Source organism: Pollicipes pollicipes, unplaced genomic scaffold (genome assembly GCF_011947565.3).
Source record: "Pollicipes pollicipes isolate AB1234 unplaced genomic scaffold, Ppol_2.1 Scaffold_4881;HRSCAF=5763_pilon_pilon_pilon, whole genome shotgun sequence".
Classification (NCBI taxonomy): Eukaryota; Metazoa; Arthropoda; class Thecostraca; order Pollicipedomorpha; family Pollicipedidae; genus Pollicipes; species Pollicipes pollicipes.
This window is the reverse complement of record NW_023596576.1, coordinates 20,932,452-20,957,294: the sequence shown is the minus strand read 5'-3', so window position 1 is coordinate 20,957,294 and position 24,843 is coordinate 20,932,452. Positions and strand designations below refer to the sequence as shown.

The 24,843-nt window shown below is 59.3% G+C and overlaps 1 protein-coding gene across 1 annotated transcript in view; it reads right to left on the bottom strand.

Annotated features, from left to right (window-relative positions):
* Positions 1-467: 467 nt before the first annotated feature.
* Positions 468-24,843, bottom strand: part of LOC119101503 (phospholipid-transporting ATPase ID-like) — a 73,591-nt gene continuing 49,215 nt past the window's right edge. The window contains 17 exon segments of the mRNA XM_037224843.1: positions 468-2,250; positions 2,880-2,983; positions 3,586-3,811; positions 5,864-6,013; positions 6,016-6,092; positions 8,075-8,343; positions 10,055-10,102; positions 11,179-11,365; positions 12,214-12,318; positions 12,773-12,944; positions 13,378-13,679; positions 14,013-14,175; positions 20,882-20,974; positions 21,552-21,730; positions 22,517-22,683; positions 23,208-23,266; positions 24,335-24,509. Of these exon segments, the coding sequence (XP_037080738.1) occupies positions 1,714-2,250; positions 2,880-2,983; positions 3,586-3,811; positions 5,864-6,013; positions 6,016-6,092; positions 8,075-8,343; positions 10,055-10,102; positions 11,179-11,365; positions 12,214-12,318; positions 12,773-12,944; positions 13,378-13,679; positions 14,013-14,175; positions 20,882-20,974; positions 21,552-21,730; positions 22,517-22,683; positions 23,208-23,266; positions 24,335-24,509 (3,013 nt within the window). The 3' untranslated portion in view covers positions 468-1,713.

The following is a 24,843-nucleotide window of genomic DNA, read 5'->3' as shown; positions in this document are numbered from 1 at the left end:
GAGACGCGCCGGGAGCCGGAACGATCCGCGCCGCCGGGCGCCGGAGATGTGCGAGGGACGGACAGCGCCACCATCCGACACTCGCTCGCTCTCTCACTGCCGGCGCCGCCATCCAACGCTCGCTCGCTCTCCCGCTGCCGGCGCCGCCATCCAACGCCCGCTCGCTCTCTCGGTGCCGGCGCCACCATCCAACGCTCGCTCGCCCTCTCGCTGCCAGCGTCACCATCCAACGCTCGCTCGCTCTCTCGCTGCCGGCGCCACCATCCAACGCTCGCTGGCTCTCTCGCTGCCGGCGCCACCATCCAACGCTCGCTCGCCCTCTCGCTGCCAGCGTCACCATCCAACGCTCGCTCGCTCTCTCGCTGCCGGCGCCACCTCGGCCGTCAGGAGACGCCTGAGCGGACCCGCAGGTGTCGCGCGGCGCGACACTGGCCCTACAACAGACCACACGCACGATATCTTGCCGTCTTTTATTGTGTCGTGTAAAACAGTAACAAAACTATTACGTCATACACATCCCACTGTAACGGCCCCGGCTGGGTGGGATGCTCGAAGCCGGACTGGAGCCAAAATGGCGCATGTGACGGTGTTTGTTGATGAAATTACGGAACATAATTACACTCCTGCTATGTAGGATTGCATGGCTAAAAACATAAGAACTATGACGATGCATTACAGCTTATCACCATTCAATAGATCACCGATTCACCCCAGGCCAGCCTCCTTGGCCCTAGCCGGCCCCTTTGGCTCGGCCCCTGTCCCCAGGGAAATCATCGGCATCGTCAACTGCGTTACACCTAAGGCACGAAAACAAACAGCGTCCCTACACCAGCACGCCGTATTAAAACAACAGCACAGGACGTCATTGGTGATTTTAAACGCTTCAAAATGATGGGTGCGAATGGAAAGATACGCAAGTTCCAAAACGAAAAGAAGACGAAGCCACAAAAACACCCACACAAGGTTTCGATGGAGACAGAGGCGCGCACCGAAGACTAACCGGTGGGCTTACCTCAGGCAGCAGAAATAACAACAATGACGAAATCATGCGGATTCACATTTCGCGAACACAACCCTGAACCCCGAATTGTTCGATAGGCTATCCAGCACAACGCAGGAGCACGGGTAGATATTTAGCGGAGCGACTGTATATCATGTCCCCAGACTGCCAAGACTGCATTCCTTCTCTGAGGTAACCGCGGAATCAACAGCAATCACAAACCACTCGTAGCAGAGGATCAGGATCCACGAATTCCGCAAACCTCGTGCACGGCACGCTCGTCAGTCAACAACCAAGGCTCACTTCACCGACGGCCAATAGCAAACAGCGGGGGTCATATTGTTTCAGTTGTGCTCCTTCGGTGCGTCGTGTGTGTGTGCGTGTTGGACCACCAGTACCTCGCTTATTGCTGACGTCACGTGGGATTGAGACGAGCGCAGCCGACACAGGCGGATCTCCACGCTCGCAATATGCCCGGAGGCGTCCGGCGCCAACGGCAACGGCGGCAACGGTATACGCGGCTTGTGAAACGGCCCGATAGACGGGAGTCGGTGTTCTAGCCAGACGTTGACACCCGCCGTTCACAAAAATAACTACAAAAATACCGTTTTCCAAACGGGTCTGGGCCGGATGGTGGCTTGCTGGGCACGGCCGACGGCGGTGGCGAGCCGGAGGCCGGCGGCGGCGGTGCTGCGCTGGCGGGCGTGCCGCGCTCACCCGTCTGCCGCGCCGCTGCTGGACCGCTCGGTGTAGAACGTCACCTGAGTCTCTGCGCGCGGCGAGGCAGCCTCCGAGCGGCCAAGCGAGAACATCGAGAGCGAGGCGAGCGGCGCCGGCCGGCGCATCATCTTGCCGGACGTGATGAGCCGGCCGAAGCCCTCCTGGTGGGCGAAGGCGTAGCCGGAGCGGACCGAGCGGCCGCGGCGGCGCGCCGACGGCGTGCGCTGGATGTCGTCCAGCCGCCGCTTCTGCGCCTTGTCTTCGCGCTGTTTGCGGCGCACCAGGTCGGACAGCGTCGGGTGGAGGTCGACAAAGTAGAAGCGCCATGCCAGCACGGGCACGGTCAGCACGATGACAGTCAGCACGGCGGTGAACCAGAAGTTGGCCTCCTTCATCGCCATGCACAGCGAGCCGACGTACGGCCCGCCCATACCGTAGTTGTAGACGAAGTGCAGCACGACGTAGGCCAGCAGCGAGCCCCAGACGCACACGTGGTTCCACGCCGTCCAGTAAGCCGTGTCCAAGCAGATCTGGAACGTCGGGCACGCGTGATGCCGGACACCCACGCCTGGTGGGGGAACAGGCTGACACGCGCCAGGAGGGACACAGCCATACGCCCCGGGAGGGACACGGACACACGGCAGGGAACAGCTGACAGGTGCGCGGCCCACGAAAGGGCGGAAACGCAGCGCGGGTGCTTCACGCCTGAAGCTAGGCAGGTTGACCGGAAAGGAGATGGAGAGTGGAGGTGCAGTTCGACCGGCGCGCTTTCTCCCAAGCAACGACCGCCCTGTGGGTACGCATGGCAGAGGAGATTTGCGCTCACCTAGTTCAACACGACATCAACAGTTTTTGCCGGCATCGCCTCTTCTAACTCAGGCTCACAGTCGCTCTTCTGTTCACACAGGTCATCCAGCTTAAAGGTCCAGTGCCACCAATATGAACGCCCTTGTGGCAGTTCAAATGCAGATCTGCAATGCCACACTTCATCCGGCGCACACTGCATGGCAAATTAGCAGTTGCAACCACCAAGCTAAAAACCGGGGCTGCAAACAACAACAAAAGCTTTTGAGCTATGTTGGACGATGGCAAGCAGAGGGATATATGGGGCTAGAGTCTCTATTGACCGATGCACACCTGACATCCCACCACAACCCACCTGCGTCGTGACCACCACCACGAGAATGGTGGCCACCACTGCTCCGAACAACTGGTGGTCGGAGATGACGTAGCCGTTGGGCGAGAGGGCGTCGCGGTAAGTGCCTGAGAGACGGAACAGCCGGGTCAGCAAGGGCAAGAGGGACCGCCCGGCCTCGCTGTCGACCCTGCCCATACCGGGTCCTCCCTCCCCTCCCCGGCCCGCCCCACCAGACAGGCGACGCCACCGTCTCTGCCCCTCCCCCTGCCCCACTTTGCTTTGTTCATAGGCCGCCCGTTGAAGTCGATTCCGTCCGCCCCCGTCTCCCCTCCCCCAGTCCCACTGAGTGGATGTCGAGGCCTCGGCGACCGGATCCCCAACCTTCACCGCACGGGGGTCCTCCTCCCTCACCGCACGGGGGTCCTCCTCCCTCACCGCACGGGGTCCTCCTCTCTCACCGTACGAATGTCCTCCTCCCTCAACGTACGGGGGTCCTCCTCCCTCACCGCACGGGGGTCCTCCTCCCTCACCGTACGGAGGTCCTCCTCCCTCACCGCACGGGGGTCCTCCTCCCTCACCGCACGGGGTCCTCCTCCTTCACCGTACGGAGGTCCTCCTCTCTCACCGTACGGAACGGAGGTCCTCCTCCCTCACCGCACGGGGGTCCTCCTCCCTCACCGCACGGGGGTCCTCCTCCCACACCGAACAACAGGTCCTCCTCCCTCACCGTACGGCACGACGAACAGCACCAGGGATGTGAAGAACCCATACAGGGCCGCCTTGAAGAACTCGGCCTTGTTGAAAAACGCGTTGAGCAGGCCGGGCGTGTACAGCTTGGGATAAGTCAGGCTGTGTCGATCCTTGACATCTTGGTCAAACACGGCAAGTGCGAGGACCGGCATAGACGTGTAGAAAAGATTGTAGACGGCAATAAACATAGGGTCGAAGATGGTCTGAAAAGAACGAAAACCAATCTCGGTGGGGGGCGTGGAGCAGACAGGCCGTGCACGTGGACCAGTGCACAAAGCACACCACGAGACGACAATCGAACCGCCCGCGCGCGCGCAGACAACCACGAGCCAGAGAACACCACACACACACACTCACACACGCACGCACGCACGCACGCACGCACATACGCGGGAGTGGCATGCCGCGCCGGCAGCTGCTGCTCCAGGTCGGCCCACAAGACGACAACGAGCAGTGGCTCCGTCTCGGCAGTGCCTCGGGTGGCAGGCGACAGGCGGCACGCAGGCCGGTGCGGTGCGCGTGCGCCGTGACCGGCCCCGGCCCCGCCACTCACCGTACGGCACCAGGAAGAGCAACAGCGAGGTTACCACACCGTGGATCAGGCTGCCCACAAAGATGCGCTTGTTGAAGAGCAGAGAGCGCATTCCGGGCGCGTACAGTTTGGGATGGTACAGACTGCTGGCGGCGCTAACGTCCTGGTCGAACACCCCCAGCGCCAGCACCGGCATCGAGGTGTAAAACATATTGTAGGTGGATATAAAGAAAACGTCGTACACCGTCTGAAAGGGGCGGCAGACAGGCGAGCGCCGTTAGCCGTCGGCGGCCCGCCGACCGGCAGCATGCCTGGAGACGGGACCGGGGTCACGGCTGGGGTCACAGCTGGAGCTCCAATCAGGGCAGGGGTCAGGGCTGGAGTCAACACAGAGGCCAGCGCTGGAGTCCTGATCGCAACAGGGCTGGGGTCCAGGCAGAATTCAGGACTTGAGTCCGGGAAGAGTTCGGGATGGAGTCCGGGCCGGGACAGGACTGGAGTCCGGACAGAGTTCATGGCTGGAATTCAGGCCGGGACAGGGCTGAAGCCAGGGCTGGGGTCAGGACCGGAGTCCGGGCACGGGCTGAGCTGGAGTTAGGGCAGGGGTCAGGAGTGGAGTTAGCGTCAGGGTCAGGGGCAGATCCAACTCATCAGTTGTGGGCCGCCACGACCACGCGCCACCCAGAGCACTAGCACACATCTGCGGACAACACGGCCTGCACTGGGAATCCAGGCAACGAACAATGAAACGTTGGCGCATAGCATGAAAGCAGTATGGCGCATATGCCATTATATGCAGTAGATAGTAGGTCAACATTTTATTGCAAGCAAATCTGCATTCTATTCAAATCAGAAAGGCACACGCCGGGCTGGCTAGAACGGGAAATATTTACAGGGCATCGTAAGTGTCTTTGCATAAGAAGCCATACATAAAGCGCTCAGGCAGGCAGCGAGGCAAGCGTTTGAAAATCAATCAACATGTTTTTTCACACGTCATCCTGCAAACTAACGGTTTGGCTGAGCCTGTTGCCCATCTTAGATAGTCTTGATCTTGATGTACGATTTGCATGCATATTTACACCCAATATAATAACACTGCATCCGAAACAAAGCGTTGTCACCAAGATTACCATTGGCATTGATGCACACACGCGCCCGCCCGCCCGCCCGCCCGCCCGCCCGCCCGCCCGCCCGCACGCACGGACGCACGCACGCACGGACGCACGGACGCACGCACGGACGCACGCACGGACGCACGCACGTACACACACACACACACACACACACACACACACACACACACACACACACACACACACACACACACACACACACACACACACACACACACACACACAACACAGACGCGCGCGCGCGCGCGCGCACACACGCACGCACGCACACACCCACACAAAGTCGGTTGGTCGCACCGACAGGACAGCACTCTACGAGCCCATCACGTCCGCAGCAGCACGCCGAACGAGAGCATATGATCGATGACGTCAACCCCCTGGCCCCTTAAAACGCGGCCTGCAGGCGAGGCGCGGGCATCGGACATCGCCCTCTGCGTCTTCACCCGCTGGCGGCCGTCCTTCAGTCGTGCGCCCGCTGGCGATCGGGGCTGGTGTCACCTCCGTAGTCCTGCCCTGGTGCACGGCTGCGTCTCTCGGGAGGGCGGCGGCACACGCCCGCCCCACCACCTCCACCCCGGGGCGGAGCTCACCTGCGCGCTGAGCCGCAGAAAAAACGAGTACCAGAAGTGGCAGAGCGTGAAGGCGAAGTTCTTGTAGAAGAAGTAGCGCAAGAACTTGCACATGCGGTAGTAGGACCAGCGGCCGTGCACGAGCAGCAGCCGCTCCAGGTAGCGTGAACTGGGGCGATGCTGTAGTCGGAGGAGAGGACGGCCTGCAGGCCCTCCTGGCCCGAGATTGCCCACGACCCGATGTGCGCCGCTGCCGTCATCACCGGGGTCATCAGGTGGCTCTCGCCGGCCGGCCGGCGGGGGTCACGCCCAGCTAGGGGCCACTCGTCCGGCAAGAACAGTACCGTGACACGGGACACTGACCAGGGGGTGGCGAACCAGGCCACGGTACCATGACACGGCACTGACCAGGGTGGCGAACCAGGCCACGGTACCATGACACGGACACTGACCAGGGGTGGCGAACCGGCCACGGTACCATGACACGGACACTGACCAGGGGTGGCGAACCAGGCCACGGTACCATGACGCGGACACTGACCAGGGGTGGCGAACCAGGCCACGGTACCATGACACGGACACTGACCAGGGGTGGCGAACCAGGCCACGGTACATGACGCGGACACTGACCAGGGGTGGCGAACCAGGCCACGGTACATGACGCGGACACTGACCAGGGGTGGCGAACCAGGCCACGGTACATGACACGGACACTGACCAGGGGTGGCGAACCAGGCCACGGTATCATGACACGGACACTGGCCAGGGTGGCGAACCAGGCCACGGTACCATGACACGGACACTGACCAGGGGTGGCGAACCAGGCCACGGTACATGACACGGACACTGACCAGGGGTGGCGAACCAGGCCACGGTACCATGACACGGACACTGGCCAGGGTGGCGAACCAGGCCACAGTACCATGACACGGACACTGACCAGGGTGGCGAACCAGGCCACGGTACCATGACACGGACACTGACCAGGGGTGGCGAACCAGGCACAGGACTCATGGACACGGACACCTGGACCTAGAGGGTGGCGAACCAGGCCACGGTACCATGACACGGACAGGTACCAGGGTTGGCGCAACCAGGCCACGGTGACCATGACACGGACACGGGCTTAGAGGTGGCGGAAGCCAGGCCACGGTACCACGACACGGACACTGACCAGGGGTGGCGAACCAGGCCACGGTAACCATGACACGGACACTGGACCGGGGTGGCGAACCAGGCCACGTACGTACCATGACACGGACACTGGCCAGGGTGGCGAACCAGGCCACGGTACCATGACCGGACACTGGCCAGGGGTGGCGAACCAGGCCACGGTACCATGACACGGACACTGGCACAGGGGTGGCGAACCAGCCAGTACCTGACACGGACAACTGGCCAGGGTAATGACACGACACGACCAGGCCACGGACCATGACACGGAACTGGCGAACCAGGCCACGGTACCATGACACGGACACTGGCCAGGGGTGGCGAACCAGGCCACGGTACCATGACACGGACACTGACCAGGGGTGGCGAACCAGGCCACGGTACCATGACACGGACACTGGCAAGGGGTGGCGAACCAGGCCACGGTACCATGACACGGACACCAGACAAGGGGTGGCGAACCAGGCCACGGTACCATGACACGGACACTGGCCAGGGTGGCGAACCAGGCCCGTACCATGACGCGGACACTGACCAGGGTGGCGAACCAGGCCACGGTACCATGACACGGACACTGAGGGGTGGCGAACCAGGCCACGGTACCATGACACGGACACTGGCCAGGGGTGGCGAACCAGGCCACGTACCATGACACGGACACTGGCCAGGGGTGGCGAACCAGGCCACGGGATCATGATACGGACACTGACCAGGGGTGGCGAACCAGGCCACGGTACCATGACACGGACACTGGCCAGAGGTGGCGAACCAGGCCAACCAGCGAACGGCTAGCTGATAAATCGTGAGTAACAATCGCTTCACAGGAAACTGGGCAAAACAGAACAGAAAATAACACGAATGTTTGCGAAATCGCACCATGCGCAATTTCGTCTCGTTTGTCAAAACAGATAAAATGTCAGGAGACAAATATCGTTGCGGCCGAGGCCGCATACAGCTATCACAGCAGACCCTAGGTGGACTGTTGCCCTCGGCTAGTGAAGGCCCCCTGGCCGTGAACGGAGCCGCCACGTCTGCGCCCGCTCCCGCAGCCCGACTCACTTTTGATCATGGACACGTCATTGGCGCCGTCACCGATGCTCAGCGTCACGGCCTTCTTGTACTTCTTCACCAGCTCGACCACGAGCGCCTTTTGCAGCGGTGTGACGCGACAGCAGATGACCGCCTTGCACTGGCAGGCCACCTCTAGGAACTGGCGCTCCAGCTTGCTGGTCAGCGCCCAGATCAGCGAGTGGCCGTTGATGACGAGCGCGTAGCCGCCGCGCCGCTCCGACTCCTCGACGGGCGTGTCGTGGCCGTACCCCTCGTCACTGCCGGCGGCAGAGGGGGCGTCACCGGCAGTGACAGGCGGAGCGGCGCCGCCGTCCCCCGGCCGCTGACGGCTGCGCCACTCACACGCGATGGGGTCTCGCGGCTCGCCACTGCAGGACAACTGCGGAGCCACACCGATAAATCTGCCGCAAAAGCGACGCTTATGGCAGCGAGCATTCGGCGGCGGCGAGTGCCGCCGGTGTTATACGGCATCTATTTGTCGGGTAACTCGTCGCTTTCACCAGCGAGGTATTCGATACACAAACAAGTACCTGCAATAACAAATATTCATTGTAAAAATATTGCAATAGCAAATAGCAAATTCAACACGCCATCTAAGAACCAAAACTACAGCACTGCAAGTTTGAAGTATTATCTTAACATTTCGTTTAGCGCACGATCATTGCATCACACACACCCGCGCGCGCACACACACACACACACACACAGAGCATTGGACAAAAGCGCACTCCAATGTCTGCACAGGCGCGGTAGCCGGCTGGCGGTCGACCACTTCAGCTCCAGACGCCATGCAGAGGGCGCATGTTCGCTCCGGCCCGGCAGCGGCTGACCGCGCCAGGCTAGGGGCCATCCACGACCCGTTCGGTCGGCCCACCCCTACGCACGCGGACGCCTGCACGGGCAGCACGCGGCAGCGGCGGCCCAGCGGCCAGGAGCGGCACCCGGGGCGCGGACCCGGCGTACCGCCAGTGCAGTGTGGAGGCGGACGACAGAGCGAGCGTACACCAGTGAGGCACGAGCCGCAGCCGGCGGCGCTCGTGCGTGCCATGCGATGGCAGAGGCCGGTGACAGGCGGGTGCTGCGTGCCCGGCTCATGCAAGCCGGCCACAGTCCTCAGCTGTCCAACCCCACCGGTGGACAAGGCTTGTGCGCGCCCGGCCGTGCTAACTAAGTCCGTGCCCGCACCGCAGCCCACTCTCAGCTGGTCATACTTCAGATATACGCAGTTTATCCCTAGCAAGTGTACAAAAACGTTGCTATAAAGCGGAACATGTTTACAAAATATTACTTCCAGCCAGTACCAGATTAATACCACTCGGGGGCCAAAACTCGGCTATCTTTTTCGAAGCAGGGCATGTGCATTAGAAACTCACGAACGCCTGAGTGTTCTGCAAGACAAACCAATGCCTGCATATCGTGACGCATGATGAGACTTCTTTGGTATGCCTATAACAATATCCATGACACAACGAATGCCGCGAAATGTAATGGTATGTGATGTAATGTAATGGAACTTAAAAACATCAATACCTAGACGGCACAACTAAAAACTTTTATGGTCATGATTTAACAGCGATTTCCCTTCAGTTCACCAACACAATTATTTCAAACCTACATCTTTTAGCAGCCGATTTCACCATTTTGTTGGATGACATGCTGCCTGAATAGTCTCAATTTTCCCTGCCAACTTTTTGCCAACTCTGATAATATCAGGTGATTTGTTTTTATTTCCTCTCAGTTCAATCCATGGGTTGTTTTGCGCCATGAATGTGCCTCCTCCCGGATCCGCACGAATTATTGGCAAGCTGCAGGCTGCGCATGACCAGAGTCGGAAGCGCGGAGCAGGCCACGGCAGACCGCGGCCGCCCTCGACGGACGCCACAGCACAGTCGGCGCTCGCGACCGCAAGCGGGGCGTGGCGGCCAGCGCTGGTGGCGCCGCGGTGCGGAGGCGTGGCCAACTACTCACGTGTGGACCGTGCCGCCTCTGCGGGACGTGACGTACAAGTACGTGCGGCTAGCCCAGCCCACCATGGAACAGACGGAGATCAGAGCTGGCCGACAAGCGGCCGCGGCGGTGGGGCATGCCTAGCGACGGTGCTCGCCCCCCCCCCCCCCTCCCTACCGCACACGGACACACAGGGTGACGACTATCGACGAGCCCCATGCTGGGCCATGGAGGGTGCCGCGCGCTGGTCTAGTGACGGTGACACTGGGACGGCACGTGCAGGCGGTGGTAACGGGATCCACGCCAGTTTTGCCCATGCGGGGCCCCAGACAATCGCAGGAGTTCAGCTGCTATATCGTCGAGGTCCATGTTTCAATTTGCCACCTCACAAATAGCACCGTGGCATCAAGTGGCACGACACGAACACGCCAGTTGGCGGGGGGGGGGGGGGGGGAGGGGGGGGGGGGTTACATCGGTCCAACACGACCCCACAGGTATCTTAGAAGCTGTACGTTTGATATCCCCATCATCAGCATAAACACGTAGTCAGAATAGCAGTGCACGATGCGTTTCGCTTTTGCATAATGTCCGGCAAAATACTCATGCGACTATCATCGCCAATTTAGGAGAAGCTGAGAAAAGATGAGCAAAATACAGTTATCACTCATTATCATCTATAATGCTCGGCAACCGACCCAAAATCGTAAGTTTCTTCGCCCGCAGGAGGCGTGCACTGTCGATCCTCGTGAGCAGGCATCCCTAAAAAAGGCCCCAGAGCCCCGCGACGGAAGTTGGCTACAGCATCGCGACACGATACACTGCGTCCTCATCGCTGCTCAATCTCTGCGAAGCTACATTTGAAAAGACACATCTTCGCCGAGGGCCTCCATAAACAGGACGCTTGCCTACACTCAGCTGACGTTCTGACAGTTCCATATCCGCACTAGCTGCCACACGTCGATGTTTCAGAGAAGGCAACCCGACCCAAATCGCAGCATGGCAGCGACCACGACGTCAACGACCAATTCACGTGGATTGCGCGGCGCCGGCGCGCGCCGCTTGCACCCCCTGCTCGGTCAGCAGACAGCTGACCACTGAGGCCGCCTCGACGACGCCGATGGCGGCGGCGGTGGCGCGCTGCCTACCTGAACGTGACCACCGAGAGCGACTGCTTGTGGGCCGGCTTGGCGTCGGCGGCCGGCCGGTTCAGCTCGTCCAGACAGCTGTTCAGCTCCGTCTCCACCTCCTGCATGCTATGGCCTTCCACCACGAACACGTCCTGCAGGTCGTCCGTCAGCAGCTGGCACGAATAGCCGATGTTGATGGCCGTCTCTGGCGGGGCAGACAGCGCGCGGTCAGACCGACTGGACGAGGCGGGACGAGGGGCGCAGCCAGGGAGAACGAGGCGGGTCGCGGGGCAGGGTTAGACCGACCGGACGAGGCGGGACGAGGGATACGGTCAGACAAGACGAGCCAAGACGAGGGGTGTGTTCAGTGCCTGCGAGCTGGGGCGGTGCACAAAGTTCAGGAGGCCGCACGGATGGTGCAGCAGAAGACAGCAGCATCTGTGGCGGCTTAATGTCAGGGTACACCACCAGATGGCAGGCGAAAGGGCCACGGCTCCGGTGCGCAGCATCACTTTTACACACGTTTACTCGATAAAACATGAGCATCATGTCCTACACAAGCTGGATTGGAATGCTTTTGTCCCCTTACCAAACGGCTGACAATTGATGACAGCCTCCACACCGCGAGCAACAAAGTACAGCAGCGTTCAACATTTTCAGTGTGACGTGGCCCAGCCTCAGATAATACTACTTTAATACACTAAATGGTGCTTGTGCACAGAAATTTGCTGACCAGTATTTGCATGGTGAGCATGCTGCATTTAAAATCCAGTCCGGCGTCCGAGCCAGATGTACAATGGTTGAAATTATTCATTCGAACTCACTACTATGGAATTTCGCATTACTTAAAATTATTTGTAATGTGCACTTCATAGGCGTTCTCAACACGGACACAACATTAATAGAGCGTATTAAATCTGAGCACACATCAGTATCTTCCGGATTTTGCTCTGCCTGTAGCACCACCTCACCACCGAACGGCCCCTCGCCCTCCCGTTGTGTCAGCCTTCAGATGGCCGGTAGTTGGGTGACGCGGATCGGCCGGGCTGTTACCCTGTTTGTCGCCGGTGAGCACCCAGAGGCGGAGGCCGGCCAGCATCAGGTTGGCGATGGTGTGAGGCACCCCGTCCTGCAACTTGTCCTCGATGGCAGTGGCGCCTGCGGCAGGCCGACGCGCGGTCAGCCGTCCATCGTGCACATCACACAGATCACACAGGTCATTCAACCATACAGATGGCACAGATCATACACATCGCACAGATCACACAGATCATAAAGATGATTCAATCATACAGGTGACACAGATAATACAGTTCGCACAGATCTTACAGATCACACGGGTCATACAGATCACACATATGATACATATCACACAATCATGCGGATCACACAGGTCATAAATATCACACAGATCACACGATCACACAGATCGTACAGATCACACAATCACACAGATGACACAGATCATATAGATCTTGCAGATAACACAGATCGCACGATCATACAGACCACACAGATAGTACAGACCACACAAATCATGCAGATTACTCAGATAAAAAATCGCACAGATCACACAGACCATACGAATGACACAGGCCTCGGCTGAGCTCACCTATCAGCATCAGGTCTCGCTCAATCTCCTCGTACAGGGTGTCCAGCTGCTCCTCGCGCTGCACCATCGAGGTGGATGCCTCGTGGTGGCGCTGCTTCCAATCCTCGTAGTAGGCCTCGTCCAGCTCCTTGTACGCCAGCACCAGCGTGCGGAGACCCTCGCCGGCGAATTTCTACCGGTGGTCGCGGCGACATTCAGACCCTACTCCACTGGTCCAGCACTGCCTTGACATCGAATCGCATGATGCTGTAAATGCATCTTTCACTAGCTGGGTACAGGCAACAGCTTTGCAAGGGCCTCATTTGAATGCTGTAGCAGGCTGACATCGTCTGAGTTACTGCGGCCAAAGACCTTACGACTCAAAATACCGCGAAAGTGCTTGGCTCATCAACAGGCCGACCAACAATCCGACAGACAGACAGTCGGCAAAAACAGCCGCCTTCCCCTGAGATAGGAAGCGCAAATCACGCCAGAATCGCCAGAATCCGGAATCAAAGTCGCGTCTGCCTCATGGAAGCCCGAGCCGCTGCCGACCGAGCTGTTCCGCCGGCCGGCCATCAGCCTGACGGCCAGAGGGGGCCACCGGCGGCAACTCCGCCACCCACCTGCAGGTGCTCCTCAGTGCGGCTCTTGAGCTCGGGCTCAGTCGGGCCCATGCGCTCGAACAGCACGTTGTCGGCGCCCTTGCAGTACAGCCGGATCCTGCCGGCGCGCCTCAGGATGACCGACATGCGCTTGCGGACGTTGTTGAAGTCCAGGATGCAGAGCACCTCATGCTCCTCGTCGCCGCCCGGGCCGCGGATCGTGATGGAGTTGGGCGTGCGGGCGAGGAAGATGAAGCCGAAGTTGCGCGCCGCTGACACCAGGGCGTCCTCGTCCGGTGACTGCGCCTGGTACTTAAGCTTGCCTGGGGAATGGGCGGAGACGGCGCGCCAGCGGTCAGACTCCGGCAGCAGTGGCGATGGTGGCTGCCCACGCCGTCGCCCGATACAGAGCTGAAGCGGTACCGGCACACACAGAGGCCAATTAGGCGCTACCACCTGACGGCACGCTCGCCCTGTGTTAGCACAAACAGCGGAAACGGCCGGCATCCGGCCGCTCGCGGTTCACAGAATGCCGAGAGGCCGGAAACGAGGGCAAGGTTCGACGGCGAGCGCTGGAGGGAGAGCGGACACTGCGGACGGAGCGGAGCCGAGCGGCAGCCGAACCCTTGAGCGCCGCCGCCGCCGCCGACACTCACCGTTCTTCTCCTCGGGCATGACGGTGTGGCAGAGCGCCAGCAGTCGGAAGAACATGTGCGCGTCCTCGTCCCCGCTGCGCACGGCGTCCAGCAGAGTCTGGTCGTAGAACCGGAACGACTCCTCAGCCATGGCGTTGGCCGAGAAGTCCACCGGCTTCGTGTACTGGCGGCGAGAGGACACCAGTCACCGGCGAATCTGTCAGCGACCCCGCTCGCCCGCCCGCGGGGACACGCCCAGGAAATTTGTCTGGTGGGAGGAGGCAGGCTCGAGATCACTATGTAAGCCGACTGTCGCCATCCGGTTAGGATCTTCCCCCCCCCCCCACCCCATGGGAAGTTTTGGGCTTTTTTACCCCCGACTGGGGGGAAGGAACCAGGAGCCGAGCTTGGGAGGTTTTGCCGCGCAGTTACATGTTAGACGGGTGTCTTGCTGTCGCCGTCTGTTAATCCCGTTATGCATGCGTCGTCCGGCTTTCAAAATGACGACAGAACGGATAGCTCTCGTTAGCTACCCATCCACCGACCGGCTTGCTCAGCCATCGGGTAGCGCCGATTTGAATGGGCTGGAATACCAGCATTGGGACTCATCTACCAGCTTTAAAATTTGTGCGTCCCATTTGATGAACGGTGCAGAGTCCTCAAAATCATTTGTCGCAGGCACAGACATCAGCGTCGAAGCCACGGCTGTTTTTCACCGGCGCTAACGTCACCCGGAACAGGACGGAGCACGGCCGTCTCGGGCCTCCAATAGGCCAAGTGGTGATGCACATGGCGGTCAGCGTCGCTCCTGCCACTGGCTTGTTATTCGGCCGGCGGGGAGCAGGTCCTGGTGCGGCTTCATGTCTTGCCTGGAGGTGTGCGGGTAGCGTATCCGCGTGGCTGCCTGGGCCGGTGTCTGCTGGCGCCCCTAGCAACGACCTGAAGCCCTACCAGGATCTGCTGCACTTCCGGACGGTCGGAGCATTGGGCGTGTGGCATCGCCACTTCGTCTACTGGAGGTCCGAGATGATCGTGTTTCGTCAGTTGGATCTGGTAGATGGGCCCTCCTAGCGGGTATTCCAGCTTAGTCAGATCGGAGCCAGCCGGGGCCTAGATGAGTCAATCGATGAATGCCAAACCAGCAGCGTCCATCCGTTTGATCATGATTTTGAGAGGTTTGCAAAAGAGACACGTGATTTCGCAGGGAGGGACGTGCCAATGATTGGTATTTTTGCGGGCATTGTAGCCATTAGCAAGCATTAGAAGGTGGAAGTCACCGGCCGATCAGCCTCAGGGTAAGGAACGTGCAATGAGTACGCGTCGCTGGTGCGTACCTTATCCTGAACGTGTACTGGGTACGTGTCGCTGTTTAATGACGTAACATGTGAGACGTCTTTATAGCGACTCTTTTACGGAATGATGATGTAACGCGAATGTCTGCTTGATAGATGCATTTTTTCATTGGACATGGCTTGACATCCTGTTTTCTTTTGGTGGAGATTGAGCAGAGAACAGAAAGGTCGAAGTAAGGTGAGATGGGGCTCAAGCTAGGTCAAACCAGGGTGCATGACATTTGTAAACACCATCGAGCCCCTTTTGTCGCAATGATTTGTTTGATATCCATCTCGACGCAGTTTAACATCTTTCCACTTTAGCACTGCCGACCCCTACCCGCCGTCCGAACCTTGCTTCCCTTGAGTGAAGTGTCACATAAGCCAGGTGTTATGGTCAGACATCTGGAATCAGTACAGTACGAGGGCTAAGAGGGCTTGCGGCTTTGTGTCAAGCGTTCAAGTCGATAAAATCCTCATTTTTACCATGGCTGGCTGACTCCTCAGAGGGAAAAATGGGTGTAGAAGTCCGAAATTTAAGCTCTTTGCGCACCCCTAAACATGCATGACTTTTGAAGAAAGAAATAAAACTATTCAGTTCACTTTGACCTTGAGGCCATAGCCACTAGCCCTGAGAAGCCACACTTTTCCAAAAATGCTATTCTGGGACAACCGGCTGACCGCTGCCAAGCAACTGGCGCAATCCCAGTCGCAATGCTGTTAACAATGTGCCATGGGCATGATGAAGAAAATAAGTACTTCTTGAAATACGAATGCGATCACCATGCACACTTATCGATATGTAGACGGTTTCACAAAGCCGACAGGTTGGCCCGCTGCGCGCCGCCTGTACCGCGCCCTAGGCTGTCACCGAGCTACCAGCACGTTTGGTCGCTGAAGCCGCCAGCGCGCCGACGAGCCCATGACGAGAGCCGGTTTACGGCGCCGTAAAGCGGTGACGATCGGGGCCGGTGCGGTCGACCGCTGATGATCCAGAGCGCCCGCCATCGAGCCGAGCCACGCCTGCAGCCGCTGAGACCGGGCGGCGCCCGGACGGCGCCGGTCGGCCGACGGGCTCGGCTCGGCTCGGCTCGGCTCGGCTCGGCTCGGCTCGGCTCGGCTCGGCTCGGCTCGGCTCGGCTCGGCTCGGCTCGGCTCGGCTCGGCTCGGCTCCTCAGTCAGCCGCGACAACTCACGTCCGCGGGCTGAGAGCCGTCTAGCGCTAACATTATATAGGCCGATGGAGACGTCAGTGTCGGACAGGAACGCCTCCCCTCCCTTCAGTTCCGAAGCTGATTTGAGGCTTCTTACGAGCGCTGCGTCGGTCCGGGCGTTTGAGGTACATTGACGCTTAGGAGTATGTTGACACTAAAAAGCACTACACTACACTCTGGCGGCGACGCACTGCTGGTGTTAGCAACTCATTTAAAGGGAGTGTGGGCACTGTATGGGCAAATGTTGCACGCTCGGGATGGTATAAGAGAGCTGAGACCTTTGCCTCAAGTGTCCACATCAATGTCAACGTCCGTTTTTATAACGCCTTGCCCACCCTGGGCGAAATGGCTTTACATTACCGAACTGGTTTTACTTCGTTCACCTTCGCAGATCCTCTAGATATGTATGAATTTTGACAAAAATAATACTACTGCACTCGCCTTGGACCGCGACTAGGAATTTGTGCAGCAAACAGTGTGGTGCCATTAGCTGTATCCCCAAAAATCTATTTCCGCCTCCATTAGTGCCATCAGCCATTAGTGCCGCAACCATTAGCCGCGAGGTTAATGCAAAGTTCCATAGCGCACGAACACGGGACGCCCCAAGAGGTCCGATACGATCCCTGACCTTCAGAATGAATGAATGGTAGAGGGGACTGTCTACCATTGCAGGTGGTGCGCACAACAGAACACCCCCAGGAGTGAAGTAAGCTCACCAGCTTAGGTCGATCTGAGCATATTCCAGTCGATATGCTCCGACGGTACGTAGTGTGGGCACGCGCGTTGGTGTGCGCCCCAATCGGTCGCTAGACTGACGTTGAAACTCATGACATTTAGAGCGTCGGTAAAATCGGCAAATATTTCGTAGGTAATTTCACTTACCTGTGCAGGTTGCCAATAATACCAACGTGATCTTGGGAACCGCGCTTTCAAACCAGCGAAACATCTTTTCACGAAAATAAACTTCACGCCACACTTAATTAGTACTTCAAACGCATAACATAGCCCATGCTACCAGTGACGTTGCTACAGCCATGAAACAGCTAGCAACATTTACGGCGACCGCAAACTTCTAGGCGCACCATTTTGGATTCCATCGCAAACTATGCTGACCGGGTGGGGGGGGGGGGGGAAGTAGTCTCAGCCTCAAGCTGGAATTATTCCTCCCTACGACAATCCAAGGATAAACCTCTCTAACAGTACTCCCATATGAGCTAACTAGCTCCAAAATTTGCGACCCAGCACTCCATCTTAACAGAATGCATCCCTGACTGTTACACGTGGGCCACGCGTGACCCTGTTCCGCGGCCATCCATGATCATGGCTAAACTCGGCAGGATTAGGCCTCACAAGTTTGCCCGTAACATTGAGACTCGCCTCGAACATGACATCTGGGGTTTCGCATGTTGCAGTCCTCCAAAAATGCTGCCCAGAAGCATCCGGCTCAACACAGCTGAGCGACAACTTCGGCTCCCGAGTCGTGCATTCCTTTTTTGGCGAATGTACATCACTGCTATTTTCAGTGCTTAACATTCTCTACGCGACACCATATGAGGTGTCCGTGCTACTCAGAAATCTGCTTTCCTACAATTAAAAAGAGCGAAGCATCTATCTCGCACTCGCTCTCGCTCTCGCTCTCGCTCTTCAATACACTTTATTTACAGCTATAGTATATAAAGTGCATGAAATAACGTAGCATGGCACCACATCATTGGATGTAGAACAGGTGAAAAGGATTCTCATTGTTAAGCTCACTGTGATCTTAAACATTGCATGGGTAAGTAATAATTTGCTACCTAAAGTTACAAATAAAATAACACAATCGGTACCATACCTTGCAACTCGAATGTCTGCATTTTCTGAGAAGGGACCAGAGCTTTGGGATGCTGAGAGCCACCCAGACCCTCTGGCCAAATCCTTGGGTGGGCCACTGACCGTATGAATCCAAACGCGATGAAACGAGTCAACAAGAAACTGTACGGTGTCCCAGCGTAACAAACAACTGGAAGAACATATAGTAGTCTTATCGGTATCTACTCCGCACCCGAAATCAGGACAAAGCATCCAAACTCCAGTTCATTACGGTCGATGGCGGCGTATCATTTAATGCTCCAGGGAGCCTCCGACGTTACGCCAATAGCCCATCGGCCGGACACGTTCTCCCGGCACGCGAACGCCAAATCGCCTGTCTGACCGTCTGTCTGTCCGCCTGTCGGCCTGTCGGTCGGACCCGCTAATGAGGTAAAGGTCTGACTGATTGAGTCGGTCACGGCCGCGCGGCACACTGGGTAGTCCGTCACAGCCGCGCGGCACACTGGATAGTCTCACAGCCGCGCGGCACACTGGATAGTCCGTCACAGCCGCGCGGCACACCGGATAGTCTCACAGCCGCGCGGCACACTGGATAGTCCGTCACAGCCGCGCGGCGCACCGGACAGTCCGTCACGGCCGCGTGGCACAATGGACAGTCCGTCACGGCCGCGTGGCACAATGGATAGTCCGTCACGGCCGCGTGGCACAATGGATAGTCCGTCACGGCCGCGTGGCACAATGGATAGTCCGTCACGGCCGCGTGGCACACTGGATAGTCCGTCACGGCCGCGTGGCACAATGGACAGTCCGTCACGGCCGCGTGGCACAATGGATAGTCCGTCACGGCCGCGTGGCACAATGAATAGTCCGTCGCGGCCGCGTGGCACAATGAATAGTCCGTCACGGCCGCGTGGCACAATGAATAGTCCGTCGCGGCCGCGTGGCACAATGAATAGTCCGTCACGGCCGCGTGGCACAATGGATGACGCACACTGGATGACGCCACCGGATGACGCTATCTGCCGTCTAATGGCGCCGTGGCGGGGCCAGCCGACGGCACCGGGGCTGCAGGCGTTACCTACGTTACGGCCCCTCAGGCGCGCTTGGAGGAAGCAGCTACCCCAGCTTGTCGTGGCAATACATGGAGCGCCGGAACGGCGGAAATGAATCACTCATTCACATGAAGTCTTGAGACACAGCTCGCACAAGGCTTTTCACGAGACTCCGAATGCAGCGTAAGCAGCCACGAAAGGAAGTTGTTAGAGCCGACTCAAGGCCTGAAGCCACGCCACACACCGCCGGCGGCAGTAGGCAAACGCCCCGCCCCAGGTGCCGTCCCCCGTCGCGGACCGGGCGACACCGGCGGGCCGATGGGATACCCCCACCTGGCGTGCCCACCAGGGCGTTCACGCACGCCGGCCGGCGGTCCTGTCCGGCCGTCAGGCACGCCGCCCGACTCTCGGTCCTATGAGCACCGCGGGCCGACTGGAAGCCGCGGCCGCCGACGGCCCGCCGAGCTTCACACCATGCTAGCGGCGGCTCGCTGCCGCCCGGCAGCCTCCCTACACAGCTGGTGAGTGACACGCTGCGTGCGACGTCCGGACCGTCGGTGGGGGCGGCGGCGGCGGAGGCTCGGGCCACCCGCCATCACAGCGCCGACACCCCGCCTATACCTCTGAAGGCCGCCAGAGCTTCGAGCTAGCGCAGTTGGTATGCAGGAGGTAGTCGTTTAGGTGATCTGTTCGCAGTGCTGCGTGTCTGTTTCGATGCGATCGTTTCCAAGCTACAACAACGCGTTGACTCGTCACTCGCTCTCGGGCGTTAATACCACAGTTGCATGAGTTTGCCAAAGCTTTGCGACCAAAACCTGCAGGTAACCGATTTGCCTTGTTGCATCTTCCCACAAACACTCGCGTTCATGCGTGCCATGCGCTACACCCTTCCTTCACATCACTTCTTTCCTCACTCCAAATGTTTGCTTTTGCACCACTCTTCGTGCATAGTTATGATCTTAACTACGACATCATCACGTCACAGTGCTGAGGCTTTGTCGACCTCTCGGTCGTAAGTACCTTGAAACTACCCCCGTTCTCATCAAAAGGGAGTTGCGAGTTTTTTACACAGGCAGTGAATTGCTTCTCATTCGATTCAGCGTTGTGGATGTCAGTAGCCCACAGTCCGTGCCCCCGCCGTGACGTCCTGCCTCCTGTGGTCGAGAAAGCACCAGCCGTAGCGCCACTCTGCCCACACGTCGACCAGACGGCTCCCGTCGTTCGTTCACGTCATCCCCGCGGGAACACAGATGCTGCGCGAGTGCCGGTGGAATATGTGGGGACGGCGGAGCGGAACTACCTGGATAAATTATACGACGCTTAGATGAGTGTCAGGGGAAATGAACATGGCCGAAGTCGTGGATACATCCCGCACTTGGGCAAAATGTCAAACCAAGCCAAAACGGCGAAGAGCACGAAATCACCTTGAAACCCCAGTCTGCAAGCATGACAGCACTTTTCACGCAGCCAAGCAGACTTACCTCGTTGGGTTCCGTGACTTCACCGATAATCGGGTCGATGTAGTCGCCATAGCATTTGCCCGCTATCGAACATTTGTTGAATAGCATGATGTTCTGAAAGGGACGGCAAAAAAGGTCCTGAATGCGCAGCAGGTACCTGGTGGCATTCGGCGGCCGCCGGGGCAGCACAAAGCCGAAACATACACGAAAAGGACACTGCATATTGGCTGTATTGAATAATTATTCATGTTTTACGGCATACCGGCAGCTACTGCAATTCTTTACCCATGGACAAGGGACATGGGAGACCGAACACGGAGTACCTATACCGTTGAGTCCCTGCCAAACTCCAGCCTTTACGTACCTAACTGGTCCAGGCAAGCTTGTCGCCTGATTTACCCTTCATCCCAAGGGGCACGAGGGTCATTTGATGGTCATGATAAAAGGACCATCATGTCTGACAAACGTAGCGGGACCTTCCCACCTGAGACTAGGACGTCAGCTACCCCGCCGGTCCGGCCCGATTTGTCGGCTCCCCCCCCCCCCCCTCCCCTCCCTCCCTCAGCGCCTTCCGTAACAAACGCGATACACTCGTCCCACCTGAGTGTCCCACCTGAGAGACTCGGACCTCAACCACCTCCGCAGAGCGGGCCCACACATATCCACAACCACATGTGACACCGGCACCCACCTGGGTGAGCGTGCCAGTCTTGTCGGAGAAAATGTACTGGACCTGACCCAGCTCTTCGTTCAGCGTGGTGGTGCGCGCCTTGGCGGGCGTATCCGTCTTCTCGTAGTACATCTGCAGGTCCCAGTTGATGAGGAAGCTCTGCATCAGGCGGATCACCTCCACACTGGCGGCGGTGGCAGCTGGTCAGTCCAACGCGCTCCAGCAAACAATGTGACCGCGCCGTGCACACGCCGAGGAAAACTTCCAAAAGCATCAGCATGGCTGTTCTCTGTTCCAAGAAAGAAATAAGAAATGTGCGTGTGTAGGGATCGTGCCAGAGCTTGTTCATACCCATAGAAAAACCTCATCGATACGCGCACGTCAATACTATCTGGACACAGAAAGCACACATCCCCTAAGACACAGACACGGGCCGTAATGATCCCGAGCAATAACGCCATGCTTAGTGTCAGTTCGTTAGCTCTCAGAGCTGGACTCCTAGCTAGAGCTGTTGGCGTCGTAAGCCGCCAGCTGCCCGGTTCTGGGCTGGGCTGGGCTGGGCTGGGCTGGGCTGGCTGGGCTGGGCTGGGCTGGTCTGGGCTCCGAGATAATCTTGCACGCCCCCTCCCTCCACCCCCTCTCATTAGGGTCACGCCGACAGAGCCGGCGCCGTCTGCATAATGGATCGGCCCGGCCGCCAACGTCCGATTAGGGCCGCTCAAACAGGCCGTGTTTGCAGGGCCACGGCACGCCGCCAGCGCGGCTGGTGAGGTCCGGATGCACCAGACGGCAGCGACGGGGGAGAGGCCAGGCCCGAGGCACACGCCGTCCGGCCTCAGCCGGGAGGCGGCGCCGCATGCGGAGCGCGTCTGCCCCGGCACCGCCCAGCCGCGCCGCGCGACGCCGCTCGCGGAGTGCGGCTGCCCCGGCACCGCCCAGCCGTGCGCGCGACGCCGCTCACACCTCCGCCTCCGCCTCAAGCTGACTTACCCTGACATACAGAGATATAGGCACGACGGTGTTGAGGGCGATAGCGTAGGAGAAGAAGACGAGCAGCGCAATGACGGTGGCGCCACCTGCCGGGTCGTCCGGCACCAGCGCATCCCACGGCAAATACACACGAAAATGCTGACCTGCCGACGTGCACACCGAGCTCGGTCACGCCGAACGGAGGCGGTGGGCGCCGGGGGCTCACACCAAGGCGCTGTACGGGATGTTGATACCGGTCTCGGCACATCACGGTCTGGTTTTACCTGCGTTAATTGTGACATGGGTCAAGCTACACAAAAAGCCCTTCGCACAGAGCGCTCTGTAAACACCAGGAGGACGCTGAGTGCGGCGTGCAACGACCGAGCGGTAACAAAATATGTCTTATGATAATGTATATGATGTCTAAGCGAAAAGAGTCAGACACCTGTCGCTCCATCAGCTTAGCCCTTTATCACAGCACAACACGTCGCTTAAAATGACTTCAGGATGAAGTACGGAAGTTGTACGGGACGCTGTTTAGGACGTTGAACGTAGTATTGCTCAGGCATGTCACGTTCGGAGTCTATCAGGGGGAATGACGTTCTTAACGAGCCCCTGCACGGTCGAAGGCGGCGAAATGACGCCGGTTGGCGCTGAAATGATAGCGCTGCTAAGCGGTCTGCTGGAGAAAAATATGCTTACCTGTACAGTTTCCCAATTCCGCAGGCAATAGTACAAAACAGGCACATCAGTAGGAAAAACACGATCTGAAAAGAAAAAAGACATTGTTTCAGAGTGCGAACGGTGGGGCCAGCAGTCGGCCCAGACCAAACGGGTCGGGCCTGCTGACGGGGGCGCCGCGAGGCCAGCCGCAGCAGGCCCCGCGCCGGCGCGGCGGTCATCATTGAGGGGGTCTGGCCGGTCAACCCCATGGGCGCCGCCGAGGCCAGCCCGCAGCAGGCCTCGCGCCGGCGCGGGTCATCATTGAGGGGGTCTGGCCGGTCCAACCCCATGGGCGCCGCCGAGGCCAGCCGCAGCAGGCCTCGCGCCGGCGTGGCGGGTCATCATTGAGGGGCTGGCCGGTCCAACCCATGGCCCGCCGAGGCCAGCCGCAGCAGGCCCCGCGCCGGCGCGGCGGTCATCATTGAGGGGGTCTGGCCCGGTCCAACCCCATGGGCGCCGCCGAGGCCAGCCAGCAGCAGGGCCTCGCGCCGGCGCGGCGGGTCATCATTGAGGGGTCTGGCCGGTCCAACCCCATGGGCGCCGCCGAGGCCAGCCCGCAGCAGGCCTCGCGCCGGCGTGGCGGGTCATCATTGAGGGGTTCTGGCCGTCCAACCCCATGGGCGCCGCCGAGGCCAGCCGCAGCAGGCCTCGCGCCGGCGTGGCGGTCATCATTGAGGGGGTCTGGCCGGTCAACCCCATGGCGCCGCCGAGGCAGCCGCAGCAGGCCTCGCGCCGGCGTGGCGGGTCATCATTGAGGAAGTCTGGCCGGTCCAACCCCATGGGCGCGGCCGAGGCCAGCCGCAGCAGGCCTCGCGCCGGCGTGGCGGGTCATCATTGAGGAAGTCTGGCCGGTCCAACCCCATGGGCGCCGCCGAGGCCAGCCGCAGCAGGCCTCGCGCCGGCGTGGCGGGTCATCATTGAGGGGGTCTGGCCGGTCCAACCCCATGGGCGCCGCCGAGGCCAGCCGCAGCAGGCCTCGCGCCGGCGTGGCGGGTATCACTGAAGGGGTCTGGCCGGTCCGAACCCACGGCAAGTCTTGCCACATTGCGAGCTGCTGCCGTGCCTATGCAGTGCGAGTGTCACGGCAGGGACGCAGCGCCACGCCCACTCACCCCCAGGATGATATAGTTCAGCAGGCGGTCGATGCTGGTGCGTTTGAACTTGGTCTTGCCCGAGTTCTGCATGAGCTTCGTCTCCCGGCCGGCGAACACCACCACGCCGTAGCACCACTGGGTGTTGCGCAGTACGCAGCCCCGCAGCAGAATCTTGTCATTATCCAGCGCGTACCTGCGGCGCCGAGAGCGCGGTCACTGGGCAGCCGGCGACGGTGGAGGCACAGGCGGAGGGCAAGCCCACCAGCGTGCGAGGCTGACCGGCCAAAACGTACGCCAGACGGATCTGACGGCTTACTGAGGCCATGGTACGTAGGTAGGCACGGGCCATCTCCGACCCCAAAGGGCATGAGGCAAGCTTGCTGGCTAACACCAAACCAAAGGCAGGAAACACCAAACCAAAGACAGGGAACACCAAACCAAAGACAGGGAACACCAAACCAAGGACAGGGAACACCAAACCAAACACAGGGAACACCAAACCAAAGACAGGGAACACCAAACCAAAG